Source organism: Hypanus sabinus, chromosome 18 (genome assembly GCF_030144855.1).
Source record: "Hypanus sabinus isolate sHypSab1 chromosome 18, sHypSab1.hap1, whole genome shotgun sequence".
NCBI lineage: Eukaryota > Metazoa > Chordata > Chondrichthyes > Myliobatiformes > Dasyatidae > Hypanus > Hypanus sabinus.
The window spans coordinates 13,033,551-13,053,611 of NC_082723.1; the positions used below are offsets into that span (position 1 = coordinate 13,033,551).

Below are 20,061 nucleotides of genomic sequence, written 5' to 3' on the forward strand. Positions count from 1 at the left end.
GGAAAGGTCAATCTTTCAGGATTTTAACGCGCATTTGTTCATTTTTTTTTTGTCCGCACGTATAGATGAGCATTCGATGTCGGACATGGGGCATCCGAATGGGATGTACAGCAGCATGAACGACGCCTCTCCAGGTCTGGGCAGACAGACTGGGAGCAACGGAGGTTTCACCATAGACGGGGCACTGCCGCAGGACCAATATCACGACCTGAGATCGAACAGTCCTTATGGGATCCCCCAGTCGCCCGCGTCACTACAAACCATTCCTTCCCACCAGCCTCTTATTTCAGGACTCGTGTACCAGGACGCTGGTTTAGGCCTTATTGCTCAAGGAGGAGGAGGAGGAGGAGGAGGACAAGGTATGAGCCAGGCCATGCATGTTTTAGGAGCAAACGGACCAAGTTCGGATCTCTCAACAGACAGCAGCGGAGGGTATCCCGATTTCCCGGCTAGTCCGGCATCCTGGCTGGACGAAGTGGAGCACGCACAGTTTTAACAAGCAAGCACACACACACACACACCTTGTTTTGAAACAATAATGTTCGATCAATCGAAGCAACAACATTGTAAGGTTTTCCAGCTGTGTCGAGGATCGACCACTCATCGTGTGATCGCAAAGATGCCCCAGTGACACGGACGAGAGCGGCATCAGCTCCAGCCCTTCCTCAACTCTCGTTTCATTGTTTGAAAAGCTTTCCGTGCGTGGCAACCAAGTTACTGTTGGGCTTTTTCCCGAAACATCAACTGCCTTGTTAAATATTATTTTGGTGTTGACCCACATTGCTCTTTTTACGTTATATCTAATTATGTGTAAATCCTATAGCCCGTAGTTAATGTGATTCAGTGTGATCCTGGCTATGCATTTCAATGCATTACCCCTTAACAGCAGTGCTACGAACGATCTCTTTTTTAAAGAAGTGTGGAAGCAGTTATTGAACAGAACGGCGTGTTAGAAAATTGCCTGGTGTTAAACGTCTGATATTGTCAAAAGGCCTTCTTAACCATTTTTACATCCTAGGGACTAGTGTTGGCCACGGGGTGGGAGGGAGAGGGATGGTTGTTGGGAACTTTTTTAAAACGTATTTTACTAATTAGTTATCCCCGATGGAGGGGTCTTTCCGTGCGCACATCCGATGTCCTGTGTTCCGTTCCTAGTGGCAATGGTGTGTTTGCACTTGATAAGTTGTGAATCGTGTTGGGATGTCCCGCAGCTCGAAAAGAGCGCGGTATCTTTGCATGTTATTTACTCTTAACGCCCACTGTCAATGCCTGTCTGTAGAAAGTGGAACATTGAACTAGTGGCAATTGTACCCCTTCCCCGAGTGTGGCCAACAGTAATTTTTACGCCTTCGTCATAATTATTTTTGGACTGACGTCTGATATACCAATTGCACTTTGCAATGTCTGTTTATTGCCAAATATCTCCCAGCGGGAAGGTTAAACGAGGAGAAATCACTCTGTACTTCTGTTGTGTATTTTTACTGTGGAAAGCAGTCTGTTTAGCGGTATTTTTAGGATGACATTAGTAAAGCAATTTTAGAGAAAAAAAATTGGGGGAAAAGCAAAAAAAAAGACACGCTTCTTGTCACCACTTGACTTTCTGGGTTTCCCGGTGGTTGGTATGACCATGCATTTTGTCAATCAGAGATATAAAATGTAAGGTGTTTTATGTATACAGATTGGACTTGGAAATCGTCGTTGGTCAAGTGTAAATGTTTTATTGTCTTTTATTTATTCTCTCTAAGCGATTCGTAAGAGAAATCTTTAATAAATTTATCAGCGAAAGTAAGACGGAATGTGTCGAGAACTTTGCTTTTTCTGCTGCCAGTAAAGTAGTGGTGACTCCAGCCATGGTCGCCTTTTCCCTTTGATACCGGTATCCACTGATCCTACGCGAAATAGATTTGGTCAGTTCCTTGTTCGAATTACACGTTAAGCCTATGTGACAACAACGCTACATTTTGCTGTGTCGTCATCTCGGGTTATGATTGGGTACTGGAGCTGGGATAGCGATAGGTAGACGCGTTTTGAGCGGGAAATATTATTTAATCTTGGGACTTCCACATATAGAGCGCGCGTAAAACCACTCAACGCTCACAACAGACAGAAGGAATACAGGGCACTAAAGGCCATTCGGGCCATCGTCCCACTTCCAGATTAATTCCCCAAAGGTCTACGTTTTCCCTTTCAGTTTGTTAACTCACCCCGACAGAAAGCTAGTATTGACTCTGCTTTCACTATCGGGCTATGTTTTCCAGAAACTCTTCATTGGCAACTTTGCACATCGCGACATACGTTTCTGTCCGGACACGAGCATTTACTCCACAGGAACCTCTCAGATCTCCGCACCCCGATTAACGTCAGAATCAGATTTCATATCACTAGCACTTGTCGTGCAACACGTTGTTTTGCAACGCAGCGCAGTACAATACACACAAGCAAGCTGTAAATTGCAATAAGAACTGTAGATATATATTTAAAAAATAACTAAGTAGAGCAAATAGTGATCAAGAAGTAGTGAGGCAGTATTTATAAGCTGGTTCATTGTCCGTTTAGAAATCTGATGGCGGAGGGGAAGAAGCTGCTCCTAAAGTGTTGAGTGTGTGTCTTCAGGCTCTAGTAACTCCTCCCTGAAGCAGCCCAATTTTCATCCGATTGAGGGACAGCTTCCCTAATTTTCGCACAAAGCTGAACATCCAGAAAATCTCCACCACGGATCATCCAGTGTAAAGGAATGTTAGAAACGATGGCGAGTTGTCATGCAAGACATTCTGGTAGGTGTTTACCGATCCAATATGTGGCTACATTGGACATCTGACGAGAGTGGAGGATCATGTCAGCGAAAGCGTATTTTTACCTGAAACTCGGATGATATAAAGTAATATTCACCGTGGCAAAGGATAGAAGGAAATGTTTCTCCCCCTAGGTATTTTGTCCCATCGTCAGACATTTTACCATAGCTGGGAGACTAGTGAACAAAGTTGAATGGATATGTTACCTATATCTGGGAGTTCAGCGGCGACCAGTGAATTGATATTTCTTTACGGTGCAGAAAGGCATTTGGCCATGCCAGCAATGAGAAAAACTGCATCAATCCCCTTCTCTGATCCCCCCCCCCCCCCCATAACTTAGTCTTGGTCCCGAGCCCATTAATTGTCTGCTGATTCTCCCAGCACCCACCTATGCTAGGGGTGGTTTACAGCATCGATACACCGGGGAAGCTTACAGTCATTAGAAAAATGTGCACGATCATACAAACAGAACTGAAGGTTAGGTTCAATTTAAGTCACTGGATCCGCGAGGCGACAGCTCTACTTGCTTTTGTGTCTTCCTCCTTTTTTGAATACCAGAGCAGCTTGTGGGTGTAATTTAACGGCAGGGTAAGGTTTTACGGGGAAACGGCAAATATCACATTCTTATGGAAAAGGGGGAGACATCCAAGTCAAATTTGCCTTAACAAGTAAAGATCGTTTGAAATGTTCTAATAATTTCGCATCACTGTACGTAATAGGAGCTTTATAGGTAGGTCCAAAGAAGTGTAAATACCGTTTGATTTTGAAATGAATAGTCAGAGAAGTTATTGATGAAGTTATTGTTTACTTTATTCCATCCTGGCAATGACTTAGAGAAACTACAATACTGGATTATAGTGGTCGATCTTTGTGGATTAATCGTCCCAAACGTGACTCAACACAACTCTTCCTAATGGAATGCATAGGGAACCAGACGCCTAGCATCTATTCCCGTCAAACACGCTCAATGCTCTTATGCAGAATTTGTAAACAAAGCCTTTTCTCAGGCTGTCGATTTTATATTGGTGGGTAGCAGATTCAGAAACCCACACTAGGTGTCGAATTGACTCCACAGTCTGTTGATGCTAATTTCTGAGAAAGTCAATATGATGGGTTGATTTCCAGACAATTCACTCTGGTGATGTTAATAGTGGCGTCCAGGCATGTCTTGTTCACACTAGTACGACTCCTCATTCTGGTTCTAGTATCTGGTTTTCATATTAACAGGAAACCACATCGGAGGTGGACTGCGCATTGCATTAGTACTGCACCCACTGGGTACTTTATCAAGTCCTGCCTGTAAGTAATCAATTGGCCACCGAGTGTTTCTTCGTGCTTTTCTGCCGCTGTCGCCCATCCACTTCAAGCTTCGACGCGCTGCGCATTCAGAAATGCTCTTCTGCACATCGCTGTCGCAGCGCACGGTTATTTGTGTTATGGACGCCGTCCTGTCGGCTTGAACCCTCGCATTGACCAGACGTTTTTGCTCACAGTACTGCCGCTTTCTGGATGTATTTCGTTTGCTTTTCGCACCATTCTCTGTAAACCTAGAGGCTGCTGTGAATGTAAATCGCAGGAGGTCAAAGGTTTCTATGATACTCAAACCACCCCGTCTGGCACCAACTGGTCAAAGTCACCGCGGTCACATCTTCCCCCATTCTGATGCCTGGTCTGAACATCAACTGAACCTCTTGACTCTATTTACCTTTATGCACTGAGTTGCTGCCAAATGATTGGCTGACTAGATAATTGCATTATCTAATATGAGCAGGGATATACCCAATAAAGTCGAATCACAAACAAGAGAAAATCTGCAGATTCTGGAAGGCAAAGTAATCCACGCAAAATGCTGGAGGAACTCAGCAGGCCAAGCAGCATTCATGAAAAAGAGTACGGTCGACGTTTCGATTATCCCGAAACGCCAACTACTAACTCATTTCCATAGATGCTCCCTGGCTCACTGAGTTCCTTCAGCATTCTGCGTGTATTATAATAAAGTGGCAACTGAGTTATTTTTAGGAAGTTTACAGCATTCAGTACCCTCGCCATTTCAGCTGAGAGTTTTGTTTCATTTTCATTCAGGTGCACGAGTCGGGAGTAAAAGTGTGAGTGAAATAAACAGTAACTGAAACGATAATCACGACCTCATTACTAATTTGTTTTCTGATTCGTAATGAGCATGGGATTTCAAGTGGAGACTAAACTGAAGCTGGGTACACTATTTCATTACTACCCGAGGATTTTATTGGTTAAGTTCCGAGTCTTAGCGTTACCCAGCGAAATATTTCGATCCGAGAGGGTTCGACAAACGCCTTAATCTTCGGATGTAGATCAAAGAAAAGATTAATCGGGTTATCTCGATTAAAATACACCGCGGTTCGAGGAATATTTTGTGATTCAAATTTAACCGCTTTGCAGATTGTGAATGTATCGTTAGATGTGCGCCCATGATGGGTACTTTGGGGGCTGTCGGAGCCTCCCCACACACGCCCCGAATTTTAAATTTAGGGGAAATGAAACTCGGCTTTCTGTTTATGTTCACAGGAAAAGGGATTAGTTGCAAGTTTATCGGGGGCATACATAATGCACCATCTGAGTCTGCACGCAGAGAGTAAAACAAAACACCCGGGGCCCCAATCCAGAAAATTCTAAAAGGAATTCTTTTTGAGTGAATTGAGGGACACTGGTTTAAAGAAAGTTAGCGAATGCTCTTTACAATTCTGTGACCCCAACGTTTTGGAAGTCTTCAGATCCGTGCAACGTTGAGGATAACCGTGGACTTCAGTTTCCCTCGGGTTCTGCAGTGATTCCCCAGATGAGTCTGTCAGGATCGGTTTGAATTTCGATGATGCTTTTCTCTCTCGCTTTCTTTCCCCCTTGCTTCTTTTCCCCTTTTCTTTTCAAGCCCAGAGGTAATGAGAGTTTAAGAGCCGAGAGGTAATGTTGCAGCTTTATAGGACCCTGGTCAGACCCCACTTGGAGTGCTGTGCTCAATTCTGGTCATCTCACTACAGGAAGGATGTGGAAACTATAGATAAGGTGCAGAGGAGATTTACAAGGATGTTGCCTGGATTGGAGAGCATGCCTTATGAGAATAGGCTGAGTGAACCAGCGCCTCTTCCACAGGGCACCACTGCTCAGTACAAGAGGACATGGCTTTAAGGTAAGGGGAGGGAAGTTCAAGGGGGTTATTAGAGGAAGGTTTTTCACTCAGAGAGTGTTTGGTGCGGGGAATGCACTGCCTGAGTCAGTGGTGGAGGCAGATACACTAGTGAAGTTTAAGAGACTACTAGACAGGTAGATGGAAGAATTTAAGGTGGGGGGATATATGGGAGGCAGGATTTAAGGGTCAGCACAACATTGTGGGCCGAATGGCCTGTACTATTCTATGTTCTATGTTCTACGAACTTGGCCTTTTCTCCTTGGAGCAACGGATGATTAAAGGTGACTTGATAGAGATGTACAAGATGATGAGACGCAATGATCGTGTGGATAGTCAGAGGCTTTTTTCCCAGGGCTGAAGTGGTTAGCACAAGAGGGCATAATTTTAAGGTGCCTGGAAGTAGGTACAGAGGAGATGTCAGGGGTAAGTTTTTTACTCTGAATGGTGAGTGCGTGGAATGGGCTGCCAGCCGCGGTGGTGAAGGCGGAAATGATAGGGTCTTTTAAGATAATCCTGGATGGCTACATGGAGCTTAGAAAAATAGAGGGCTGAGTGTAAAGCCTAGTTAGTTCTAGGTTCTAGGACATGTTCGGCACAGCTTTGTGGGCCGAAGGGCCTGTATTGTGCTGTATGTTTTTCTATGTTTCTATGTTCCTTTTCCTCTTCACTGCTCGTCCGCTCCTCTCCCCCTCACCCTCCCCCTTTCCCTCTCTTCTTCTTCTTCCCCACCCCCTCCCATCTCTCCCCTCCACCCGTCATTGTGTACTTACCGTGACCCTGTTAGCTCTCTGTGTAATAATCTCCGTGTTTCAGGGTAAAAGGTGCAACGGTCCTCCCTGCCTTTATGTTCGTTCCGTGCAGAAAAGTATTTGTGAAAACTGTCTAATCAACAAGTTTTGCTGGGCAAATTTAAATACACTTTGTTAAATAAACCTTCACTCATTACCAGTGTCTGATTATTAGAATAAAGGCTGTCTCCTGTTTCAGGAGAGCTGTCACCCGATCTCCCACAGCCTGTATTCACAGTCCGCCCTGTGAAAAAGTGTGTCCTGGAGTTGGATTTACAAGGCTCAAACATAGTATTTAAGGTCAGTAAAGTAAAGCCGTGTTCTAATCGATTTATTCCGCCCCAGAGAGTTTAAACTGTAATGAAAGCGCAGGTGGTCAAAGCTGAGTTGGCGAAACGTTCAGTGCGTAACCGGAAACCAGTGAATTTGAGGAGAAAAGGCACCGGACGGACGCTGCCTAGTCCTCACACCCTCCTGCCCGGGAAACCTTGACAGCGCATTGCTATAGGACTGAAGAAAGTTTATGTAACCATTACTTCCCTAGAGAGCCAGACTTGCTCCCAAGTTTGCCCATTGTTGCATTAAGATCGTGCCGTAATTATTGCCAGAATGACACATAAGCAGAGATGTTAGAGACAGGCACGTGAAAACAAAATTAAACTGGAGAATTGATAATAAAAATGCCGCAAACTGCCATCGGTTCAGGCAGCATTTATGAAGAGAAGGAGAGAAACAGAGAGAAGGCAGAGAGAAGACACGAGAGGTGCAGCAGACTCTGGAAGTCTAGAACAACACGCCTCATGTGCTGGAGGAGCTCAGCAGGCCAGGTCTGCCTATGAATTGGAATATGAAGAGTTTCGGCCTGAAAAACGGACTGTTTTATTCCCATTCATAGATGCTGCCTGACCAGCCGAGCTCCTCCAGCCCATCGAGATAGAGAGAAGCAGGGTTACATCTTCAGGCCCGAAAGTTCGTCCAACTTGACACGTTAGCTCCCGTTCTGTTCCCACAGACCCTGCCTGACCTGCTGAGTTTTTACACGATTTGAATTACAAACAATGCCTGATCAGACACGCAATGAGGTAAACGTGCCCGAAACGTGCCAAACATACATCGGCATAACCATGCGGATCTATAAGTGGATGTGTGAACGTATATGTACACTGTAAATTCAGCTGCACACATTAAATAAAACAGAACTAAGATACATAGACTCAGAGACATGTAAAAAAGGCATGGCATCGGAAGAGAAACGAACACACCTCCCTGAAACAATACCACACTTGTCAAATAAAAGCAGGTGAATTCAGGGAAATAGAGGGAAAAGCCCAGTTGAGAGGACGAGGTGGGAATGCAAGTCGGCAGTCTCAGCATCTTCACTGGTAATGGTAAACTTCAACAGGCGATTCAACTTTGATGGAGCATTGCCAAGTCGGGAAAAGTGCCCGTATTTTTTTTTTGCATGGACAAAAGCGATGCAGGAAGTTGATGAGGTAGGCGGACTGGATAAAGAATTCACGGCCATCCTCCCAGCGATGTTCATTCCTTTGATTCGTGGAGTTTACATCCGTTATTCGTCTCAGTTATACTTCATTCTACTCAATTTCGCAAGGACTGGACGAATGGGGAAGTGGGATGCCCGTATGCAGTCCTCGCCCAACCAGGAAGGTAGCTGACCTTTGCTCTGCTTTTGTCCACAGATAATGCCTGGCCTCTAGTATACTTCCAGCATTTTCTGTTCTTATTTCAGATTTCCCGCTCTGCAGTTCCTTTCAGGCGGATTTTAGTTGGTCGAGGGGCCTGTGCGGGTGAAATAAAGAAACCTTTCCTTAAGCAACACACACAAAATGCTAGAGGAACTCAACAGGTCAGGCAGCATCTACGGAAATTAATCTGTGGATCTCAGCCCGAAACGTCCTGTGTTTAATCATTTCCACAGATGCTGAATTCCTCCTACATTTTGTGTGTGTTGCTTTGCATTTCCAGAAGACTGCCTCGTGTTTATGTTTTAATCTTTTCTTAATCCAGAAAATGGCAAGAGCCTGGAGCTCACTGCCCAAGGGAGTGGCAGCGGCAGACACCTGGCCACACCAAACGTTGTGCTCTAGGCCCGCAGAGTTACGGGTTAACTGTTGCAGTTCGGGATCGGGCTGGTTAGCTCTTTCCTCACTCGCTGATGGGCCGAATCGCTTCCACTCTGCCACCTGCATCGGAAGGTCTCTATCACTGATCATTAACTACTCAAGGACACACAGACACGCGAATTGTGCGTGAAATGCGAGTTCCAATACCAAATTAAGTGCATCCCCAGTTTGCTGGGAAAGTATTTAGGCCACCGCCCGCCTGCAGAACGAACACAGGTGGTGATCTTTCCCGTGGATGAACAGATTCATGTCTCTCATACCCACATATTCCGCGTGGTTAAGTTCACTCGCAAATGCAAATTAACGAAGCAAAATTACACATAACCGGAATTACAAACATCTTTACAAAACAAGAGTTCCTGCAGATGTTGTAGATCCAGAAGAACACACACAAAATGCTGGAGGAACTCAGCAGGTCAGGCAGCAGCTATGGAAAAGAATAAACAGGCAGTTGGTCCCAACACATCGATGCAGTTATAAAGGCAAGACAGCGACTATACTTCATTAGGAGTTTGAAGAGATTTGGCATATCAACAAATACACTCAGAAACGTCTATAGATGTACCGCAGTGAGCATTCTGACAGACTGCATCACTGTCTGGTATGGGGGTGGGGTGGGGGGGAGACTGCACAGGACCGAAATAAGCTGCAGAGGGTTGTAAATCTAGTCAGCTCCATCTTGGGTACTAGCCTACAAAGTACCCAGGACATCTTCAAGGAGCGGTGTCTCAGAAAGTTAGCGTCCATTATTAAAGACCTCCAGCACCCAGGGCATGCCCTTTTCTCACTGTTACCAGAAGCCAGGAGGTACAGAAGCCTGAAGACACACACTCAGCGATTCAGGAACAGCTTTTTCCCCTCTGATATCTGATTCCTAAATGGACATTGAACCTTGAACACTACCCCACCTTATATATATATATAATTTCTGTGGTTTCACGATTTTTAATCTATTCAATATACCTATAATGTAATTTATTTTTTTCTTTCTCTAATATGTATTTCATTGAACTGCTGCAGCTGCTACGTTAACAAATTTCACAACACATGCCGGTGATAATAAACCTGGTTCTGATTCTGACGTTTCAGGCCGGGCCCCTTCTCCAGGATTGGAAAGCAAAGGGGAAGAATCCGGAATACAAAGGTGTGTGGTGGGGGTGGGGGTGGGGTCGGGGAGGAGGACAAGCTAGGGGGTGATAGGGAAAACCAGGTGGATGGGGCATGTGGATGTTGCAAAAAAGTCGGCCATGGACCGACATATCGGAATGGAAATAGGGAATAGAGATAGGAATTGAAATAACTGGCCACCAGGAAAATCCGCTTTTTATATCACGGTAAAATATAACACAGGGACGCACATACGTGCATACAAAAGTGCAGACAACAAAGTACAGTTTAACAGCGGTTTCTTTATTGGTTATTTTTTCCTCTAATAAAAAGAGCATATTGCAGTTATTTCCCCCTGATGACATTAGAGGACAAATTCAATTCGTTAAATCCACCGATTTATAATATTTTGTCTGGGATCTTTATTATCAAATTATCTTAATTCTAAATTCAATTCAGCCAAACGCAGTAGAGTCACACACTATCCCTTTGTGTTCTTACTTGCTCAGGCCGATCAATCGCAGTGAAGCCCTAGAAATGGAGAATGGGTCAGCAAGTTTAATAAATTGAAAGCTGGTTATAAAGGCAGGAGATGTGGAACCGAGACTGAGATTTTTCTACATGTATATCTTACAGGCGCTCTTCAATAAAAGCGAAATATTTATACGATTTGGAGAGAAGCCAGAGTATAGATGCTCTTCTCCCCACCCCCTCCGTGCCTCATATTCACTGTCATCTTCGCATCACATCTCAATACTTTTCAGATGGCCTATTATCAAATGATAAAAATGTGAAGCGGGCTCTGTTAATCTCATTCTCAGACAAAAGATGTTTTTTTCTTTCTAGTTCGGCTGCACGTGAGACAGAAACTATTTGCAGATTATAAAACCTTTTGCACATTTTAGAATTAAAAATATATCCTATATCTTATTCAAGATTCAAAGTAGATTTATTATCAAAGAATGTATAAATTATGCAACCATGAAATTTGTTTGCTTACAGATGGTCACAAAACAGGAAACCCGAAAGAACCAAATTAAGGGGGGAAAAGGCCAACACCCACATCGAGCAAGAGAAAAAAACACAAATCATGCAAACGATTGAAGGGAACAACATTCCGAACCAAACTGACTCCTCAGACCGGAACCCCGGAGTAGGCCCAAAGTCTCGCTAGTCTCATAATAGTAGCGGGCTCGGAGCACAGCAGCCGAGGGCAGTCTTCATAGCCTCGGCGCCATGGATTACAGCGGGGGGTCCACGGACCCCTTGCTTAACTGCATTGGTCCACGGCATTAAAAAGAGACTGGGAACCTCTCTTACGGATATTGGTGACGGAATTCACGCCTTTCCTGATTTAGTGATTACACCCTAACAAGTACATCTTTTGCTATGGAGGGCTGGAACAGTGAACGGGACTTTAAAAATGCACAGTAACACACACGTAGCGCTGGAGGGAAAGCAACACATTAGGCAGTCTCTCTGGAAAGTGCCGATGCGAGGTCTCGGCCTGAAACACCGACTGTTTATTCATGTCCATCGATGCTGCCCGACCTGCTGAGTTCTTCAAGCATTCTGTGCGTGTTACTCTGGATTTCCCGAATCTGCAGAATCCCTTGTGTCTACAGAAAGGGATGTTTCCTATGTTTATAAATGCACGTGGTTTTAATGCAGCATTGTTTTTACTATAGTCCCCTTTATTTCTGGCAAGTTCGCGCTGATTTGCTTTACATTCGACGGTTCCGAATGGATTCCGGGTGTGGAGCTTGTCCGCTGTCTCTGCTGTAATTAAGTGGCTCTTGCCGTCGCGAGTGAAACGCGCTTTGGAAACATTCCGTAATTAATTATTTAGATAACGGATGGCGTTTATCATCTTATTACCGGAGTTCACCAAAGTAATGCACGGCACGCGCGCAGCCCATTAGACCGCTTTTGAAAAAAGAGCAAGGAGACAGCAAGTGGGCGGTCTCTGTGAACTCCCGAGGTTCGGTTTGCGGGAGCTGATTTCCTCGGGGATTGGGGGAGGAGGGGTGAATTCCATAATGAGAAGGACTGGGGGTGAGATCAGTCAGTGGGAACTAGGGGGGGGGGGCAAAGACTGTTGATTAAAACGATTATGCATAAAAGGTAATCTGCATTGTTTGAAAAATGTAAAGGGTTTAAGGAAAACATTCCTATAGATTTAATTGCAGAAGGGAGAGCGAGGCTTGTAACCACGTGATAATGTTGCCACCCTATGAGTAAAATAAATTGTGATTCGGCACAAGAATGTGAGGTGCCAGGAGCCAACGTGGTGAAATGTGACCGGCAACCGTGGAGAAGGTTAGTGCGAACACTGTGTGCGCCTACTTCGCCAGGCGCATTTTCACGGCTCAGAATCTTGTAGTCCAGATGGTCTCGACCCGAAACGTCGACCGCCAGTTCCCCTCTATCGACGCAATCTGCCCCGCAAGAATTCCTCCGGCAGCTCGCTTTTGTTTTGCTCCAGATCACAATGTCGCTGGATTCCCCGAGATTTGGAAGTATAACGGGGAATTTCATTGAGACGTATCGGATATTGAAAGGCCTTAATAGAGAGGATGTGGAGATGACTCTTCCTATAGTGCGGGAGGGGGGGAGTTAGTTATGGGGAGAAGCTGGAGAATGGGTTGAGGGTAATAATACATCAGCCATGATAGAACGCTGGAGCAGGCTCGATAGGCTGCATGGCCTAATACTACCCCTGTATCTTATCAATAGTCTGAGTCTCAATGTTGAAATGTGCCTGTTCAGCAACAATTCCCCATCACTTCTCCCATTTACAACCCCCCTCCTCTTCTTGGAATCTGCACTGTAGTTCTTTTGCTGCTCTGGATCTTTTCATCTCCAATTGGAAACCAGACATCAAATGGCTGGTTCAACACTCTCCACTCGTCCTCAGACCTTACCCCCTCTGAATGTGCTGCCTCCATTTTCTCTGCACCAATCCCAGCCTTACCATCACATCTGCAACGGGGGGGGGGGGGGGGGGGGGTGGGGGGGGGCTGCTGTAGTTGTGTGGTGGCCTGACCTCACCTTGCTAAGGCCAGGTGGCACCTACCAGATACCTCCAGGACTCAATTCTGGACGATCAGAAAACTGTCTCACTAACCTCATCAACTCTGGAGAATTTCTTTCCAGTGCCACCAGCACTGCTCATTTCTACCTCCTATCCACATCCTTAAACTTGTCTATCCAGCTGGGCCCTTTGTTTCTGCCTGCCCCTGCCTCACTGATCTTGTGTCCGCACATCTCAACCTCAGAGATATCCCCCTTGGTTCAGTCCCTTCCCACCTACATCCATGACACATCACATGCTTTTGATGCCCTCAACAACTTTCAGTTCTCTGGCTCTGACAGCCAAATTTTAACCATGGATATCCAGTCCCTACACAGTTTTATCCCCCATCAATAAGGCCTCAAAGCTCACTGCTTCATTGTAGCAGAACACCCAATCAGTCACCCTCCACCATCTTCTTCCTCCATCTGACAGAACTGATCCTCACCCTCAATAATTTCTCCCACTTTCTGCAAACCCAAAGGGTACCCATGGGGACCCACATGGGTCCCAGCTATTCCTGCCTTTTTATTGGCTATGCAGAACAGTCCATGTTCCAAACCTTCCATGGTAATGCTCCCCAACTCTTCCTGCGCTACATTGATGACTCCATTGGTGCAGCTTCATGCATTCATGCCAAGCTCATAAATTTCAGCAGCTTTGCACTCGACTTTTACCCTACCCTTAAATTCACTTGGTCCATTTCTGACACTCTCTCCCTTTTCTCATTCTGTCTCCATCTCTGGAGACAAACTGTCCTCTGTCATCTTTTACAAACCTACCTATTCCCATGGCTATCTTGGCTGTACCTCTTCCCCCCACCCCCCGTTGTCATCTGTAAAAATGCTATGTCCTTTTCTCACTTCCTTCATCTCTGCTGCATCTGTTCCTAGGATGTGGCTTTCCTTCCAAGACATCAGAGATGTTCTCCTTCTTCAAAGAACAGGGTTCACCATTTACGTTGACCCCAGCTACACCTCCTCCATTTCCTGGACAACAGCGCTCACCCCATCTTCCTGCTGCCTTAAGGATAGAATTCCATTTGTCCTCACCCACCACCCGATGAGCCTCTACATCCAACACATCATTTTCCACACTTCTGTCATCTTCAATGAGATTCTGCCTCCAAACACATCTTAACCTCTCTCCCCCACCCCAGAGCCACAATGGGGAGTGTGTAGAGGCAAATTGTGAGGATTTTGCCATTTGTGACAAATTTAATAAACTGGGATTGTTTTGCTTGGTACAGAGGAGGCTGAGTGGAGATCTAATTGGGGGACTCAAAAGCAAGAGGGGCCTAAATTGAGTAATTATTGGGCTGTGAGGATTCCAGGATGGTGTGTTGCCTCCCTGGTCCCAAGATCAAGGGTATAACAGAACATTCTTAGGTGGGAGGATGAATAGCTAGAAGTTATGGGCCTTCTCACTATGAACAGCTTAAGCGGAAAAGAGAATGAGTTCCTGCAGGCACATTTTAAGGAGTTTAGAAAGAGATTTAAAAATCAGGACCTCAAGTCAGTAATCTCAAGATTATGCCTGGTGCCATGATCTGAGAATAAAGCAATGAGAGATTAGTGGAAATGATTTGATGTCTGGAGAGGGGTGTGCTTCAGTCCTGGGGCACTGGGTAGATGAGACCTGTTCAGAGCACATGGGATTGTAAATCAGGGCTAGAGAAATATACCTGATGATAGGTTACTAGTTCTCTGGTGGGCGGGGGGAGGGGATAGTTAAACTATTTTGCCAGTGGATTAGTAAATTAAACATACACTTAGTGGCCACTTTATAAGCTTGTACACCTGCTCATTAATGTAGATACCTAATCAGCTAATCATGTGGCAGCAACTCAATGCATATAAGCATGCAGACATGGTCAAGAGGTTCAGTTGTTCAGACCAAACATCAGATTGGAGAAGGTATGTGATCTAAGTGACTCTGACTGTGGAATGAATATTGGTGCCAGATGGGATGGCTTGAGTATCTCAGAAACTGCTGATCTCCTGGGATTTTCACACACGACATTCTGTAGACTGGGAGTTCCAAACCCAGGGTCCATGAACCCCTTGCTTAATGGTATTGGTCCAGAGCAGAAAAAAAGGGTTGGAAACAGCTGCTGTAGAGTTTACAGAGAATGGTGCAATAAACAAAAAAAAAACAGTGATTGGCAGTTCAGTGGACAAAAATGCCTTGTTAATGAGAGAGATTAGCGGAGAATGGCTGGACTGGTTCAAGCTGACAGGAAGGGAGCAGTAACTGAAATAACCACGTTACAACAGTGGTGTGCAGAAGAGCAACTCCAAATGCAAAACACACCAAACCTATAACAGCCGAATATCCCTACCCCACTGCACCTAATAAACTGTCCTCTGAGTGTAAATTCAGAAGGGTGAAACGTAGATGAAATAGATGTTAGTGAGCAAGTTTGAAATGTAGAGGAAACAAAGATGAGAAAATGGAATGAAAAAAGTAATCTTTATGTCCTTAATGATATTTATCTATATGCCAATGTAATGAAAAAGATGAGAGAGAATACTTACAGTTGTAAAGAGTTGCATAGTTATATTTATTATGCAACGTGTCTTCAAGACATATAGTGAAAAGCATGAGGTCATACTGAACTTTTTGCATAATGCTTGTCCGGCCTTGAGTGGAGTATTGTTCAAAATCCTGGCTCCACATTATAGAAAAGATGCAAGGGGCATTAGAGAGGGTCCCGAAATAATTTGCAGGAATGATTCTGAGATGACAGAGTACAATATGAAGGGAAGCTCGAGCACTGTTTCCTCTGAGAAGATGAAAATGAAGAGAGATTTGATCACAGTGTATAAAATGATTAGAGCTTTGGACCGAGTGGATAGTAGGAGGCTGTAGGTGGCTTCTTTGAGATCACAAGTTTGAAATAATGGTGGAGAGAATTAAGAGTGACATGAGAGAGAAAAAAAACAGGGGGCAGGTGGAATTCAGAACACCGACTACAGATATGGTGGAAGCAAGTTCCAGTGTGGACTTCAAAAGGGAGCTGGATAAGTATCACACGATCCTAGAATCTTATGGCACACGTGTGACCCTTGCTGCCTACTTCATCCATCTGGACAGTGATGCTTATCAATGTTAATTCTATTTGCTTGTATTAGGACCTCTACCTTTCCTATTTAAGTACCGTCCAAATGTCTTTTAAACATTGTTATTTTACCTGCCTCTACCACCACCTTTGTTTGAGGGAAAACTTGCACCTTAAACTGCCTTTAAATTTCTCCCCTATCAGCCACGATTGAACGGTGGAGCAGACATGATGGGTTGAATGGTCGAATTCCACTCCTATGGCTTATGGCCTTAAACCTAATTGTTGGTTCCCTTCCCTAGGAAAAAGACTCTGACTATGTATCTTATGGCCCTCAAATTTATAAATATCTATAATGTTAAAGCTTTGTTAGGCAATAGAAAAGGATCCACTGAATGTGAATGCAATGGGCAAAATGACTTAGCACTTTAACCTTTCTATGAAATTGTGATTCTAAGTGGGACAGCATTGGTAACAATGCTCCCAGTTAACTGGTTTTCAGAGAAGGTAGAGTGGGGATAAACTTTCTGATGTCTGGGGGTGAGTCACTTGCTGCAGGTATCCAGTCTCTGATCTGCTCTGGTAGTCATAAAGTTTAGCCAGCAGATCCAGTTGAGTTTCGGGTCAATGGTGAATTCTAGGATAATGCCATCAAACGTTGAGTAGCTTGACTCTCTCCTGTAGGAAGTGGTAACTTCACGGTCCTTTTGTAATGCAGTTGTAACTTACCACGTCCTGAATGTTGTCTTGGTCTTGCAGCATGCAGGCATGGGTTGTGTTATTTGTGGACGAGTTGCAACATGGAGATGGTGCTGCAAAATGAGCACTGCACAATCATCAGCAAACATCCCTTTTTCTGACCTTATCGTAGAAGGAAGGTAATCAATAAAGCAGCTGAAGGTAGTTTATACACAGTCACCGCCCAAGGAACTCACAAGTGATGTCCTGAGCCTGTGGTGATTGACTCTGGCAACACAACCATCTTTCTCCATGCAGGGTGTGGCTCCACCATTGTAGTGGTCTCCCTTCAATAACCATTGATTACAGATTTTCCAGGGCACCTGCATGCCATGCTTATATACAGTTTGGTCTGTTGACCTAAAAATGAACAAGATCATAAGATATCGGCACCGAATTAGGCCATTTGGCCCATTGAGTCTGTTCCGCTATTTCATCATGGCTGATACATTTCCCTTTCAGCCCCAATCTCCTGCCTTCTCCCCCATATCCCTTCATGCCCTGACCAATCAAGAATCAATCAACCTCTGCTTTAAATATATACAATGACATTGTCTCCACAGCCACCTGTGACAATGAATTCCACAGATTCGCTGCTCTCTGGCTAAAGAAATTCCTCCTGATCTCAGACTCCCCCACCCAAGGAAGCAGCTTCTCCACATCCACTCTGTCGAGGCCTTTCAACTAGATCCCCCCCCCCCACCCCCATATATGGCCTAATGGACTAGCCACAGAGGGAGTAAAATGAAGACCGGTGCTAGGGATATCAGCTTTGCTTTATGAGGAGAGACTCAGAAAGCAGGAACTGTATTCTCAACAGTTTACAAGAATAAGAGGACTACTAACTGAAAAGTATAATGTTTGGCAGGCTAGACACAATGGTGATGATGGGCACAGTTTGAGGCTAAGTGGTAGTTTTTGACAAGGAAGGGGAGATATTTTCCTCTCAGAGGGTGGTGACCATTTGGAATTGTTGACCTGAGGAGGACTGTGAATGTTCGTGCACATGTTCATTCAAATAGCGATCAATAGGATATTAGACGGGATATGGGGATAGTGTTGCGACAGGTTCAGCTTTGATCTTACGTGGTGGAGCATGCTGGGATATCTGGATAGCCTGTTCTTGTGGGCCACTTCTGTTCTAGTCATCATTTCTCTTGCCTGGGAGAAAAAAAGACTAAAATACAAGTTCTAGGTTTATGTTACTGTACCTTCTCTGTTTTTCTAGGTTTTGTGCTTTTATCAGCCACATCTTGATTAATCTCAACCAACATGATCTTCGTTTCAACTGTGTTTGAGAATTATTTTCCCATTGTTGTCCTCTAACTCCACAGCATCCCTCTCTGTTTATAAATAAATTGCAGGGCGAAGCTTTCAGAAATGGATCTCTTTATAAAGTGTGGCAGAATTCTAAGACTGGGGATTATATGAAGAAATGACATTTTGCCTCACGAAACCTTTAACACCTGCTTCAGAAATGTCACACAGTTATTTCCTACTCACACCTCACATCTGGGGAACAAATATAAGGAAAACATAAAGTACAATCTCAACACTTGGATTTCTGAACCAGTGCAGAAGTATTAAATGAAAGGGTAAAACGGAATATTTACTTAATCTTCCCTTTAATGCTATTGACTCTCCGCTATATGCATTTAATTTATGCAGGTACTTTTCACTAACACGAATAATGTGTAACCTTCCATAAATAGGTATTTGTGGACAATACCGATGTCAGGATTCTGTTTATTGACTACAGCTCAGCATTTAACACCATCATTCCCACAGCTTTGATCAAAAAGTTCCAGAACTTGGGCCTCTGTACCTCCCTCTGCAACTGGATCCTCAACTTCCGAACCAGAAGGTCACAATCTGTGTGGATCGGAAATAACATCTCCACCTGGCTGACAGTTGACATTGTTGTATTTGTGTTTAGCCCACTGCTCTGCTCTCTCTACACCTAAGACTGTGTGGCTAGGCACAGCTCAAAAATTTATAAATCTATAATTCTGTAAATTTGCTGATGATACAACTATTGGCAGAATTTCAGATGGTGATGAGAGGGCGTACAGGAGCGAGGTAGATCAGCTAGTGGAGTGGTGTTGCAGCCACGACCTTGCACTCACCGTCAGTAAGACCAAAGAACCGATTGTGGACTTCAGAAAGGGTAAGATGATGGAACACATACCAGTCCTCATAAAGGGATCAGAAGTGGAAAGACTGAGCAATTTCAAGTTCCCGAGTGTCAATATTTCTGAAGACCCAACATATTGATGCAGCACAAAAAGGTGGCACCCATTATTAAGGACTCCCATTACCCAGTTCATGCCTGTTCTATGGCTACCATCAGGATAGAAGTACAGGAGCCAAAAGGCACACACTGAACGGTTCAGAAATAACTTCTTCCTCTCTGCCATCTGATTTCTGAATGGTTAATGAACCCATGAAAACTACCTCACTATTTTTAAAATTCTATTTTTTTAAAAACATAGAAAACCTACAGCACAATACAGGCCCTTCAGCCCAGAATGCTGTGCAGAACATGTACTTACTTAGAATTTACCTAGGGTTACCCATAGCCCTCTATTTTCTAAGCTCCACGTACCTGTCCAGGAGACTCTTAAAAGACCCTATCATTTCCGCCTCCACCACGGTCACCGGCAGCCCATTCCATGCACTCACTACGCTGCGTAAAAAAAACTTACCCCTGACATCTCCTCTGTACCTGCTTCCAAGTACCTTAAAACTGTGCCCTCTTGTGCTAGCCATTTCAGCCCTGTGAAAAAGTCTTTGACTAACCACACAATCAATGCGTCTCATCATCTTGTACACCTCTATCCGGTCACCTCTCATCCTCTGCCACTGCAAGGAGAAAAGGCTGAGTTCACTCATCCTGTTCTCATAAGGCATGCTCCCCAATCCAGGCAACATCCTTGTAAATCTCCTCTGCACCCTTTCTATAGTTTCCGCATTCTTCCTGTAGTGAGGTGACCAGAGCTGAGCACAGTACTCCAAGTGGGGTCTGACTAGGGTCCTATAGAGCTGCAACATTACCTCTTGGCTCTTAAACTCAATTCTATGGTTGATTAAGGCCAATGCACCATGTGCCTCCTTAACCACGGAGTTAACCTGCTCAAGAATGTATATCTTATTTGATTTAATATATTATTATATTCTATTGTACATATTTACTGT

The 20,061-nt window shown here is 44.5% G+C and overlaps 1 protein-coding gene across 1 annotated transcript in view; it reads left to right on the forward strand.

The window, feature by feature from the left end:
• lhx3 (LIM homeobox 3) overlaps positions 1 to 496 on the forward strand; it is a 46,886-nt gene extending 46,390 nt beyond the window's left edge. Inside the window, exon 6 of the mRNA XM_059993503.1 lies at positions 66 to 496. Coding sequence (XP_059849486.1) covers positions 66 to 496 — 431 coding nt within the window. The remainder of the gene's footprint in view (positions 1 to 65) is intronic.
• Positions 497 to 20,061: the final 19,565 nt, after the last annotated feature.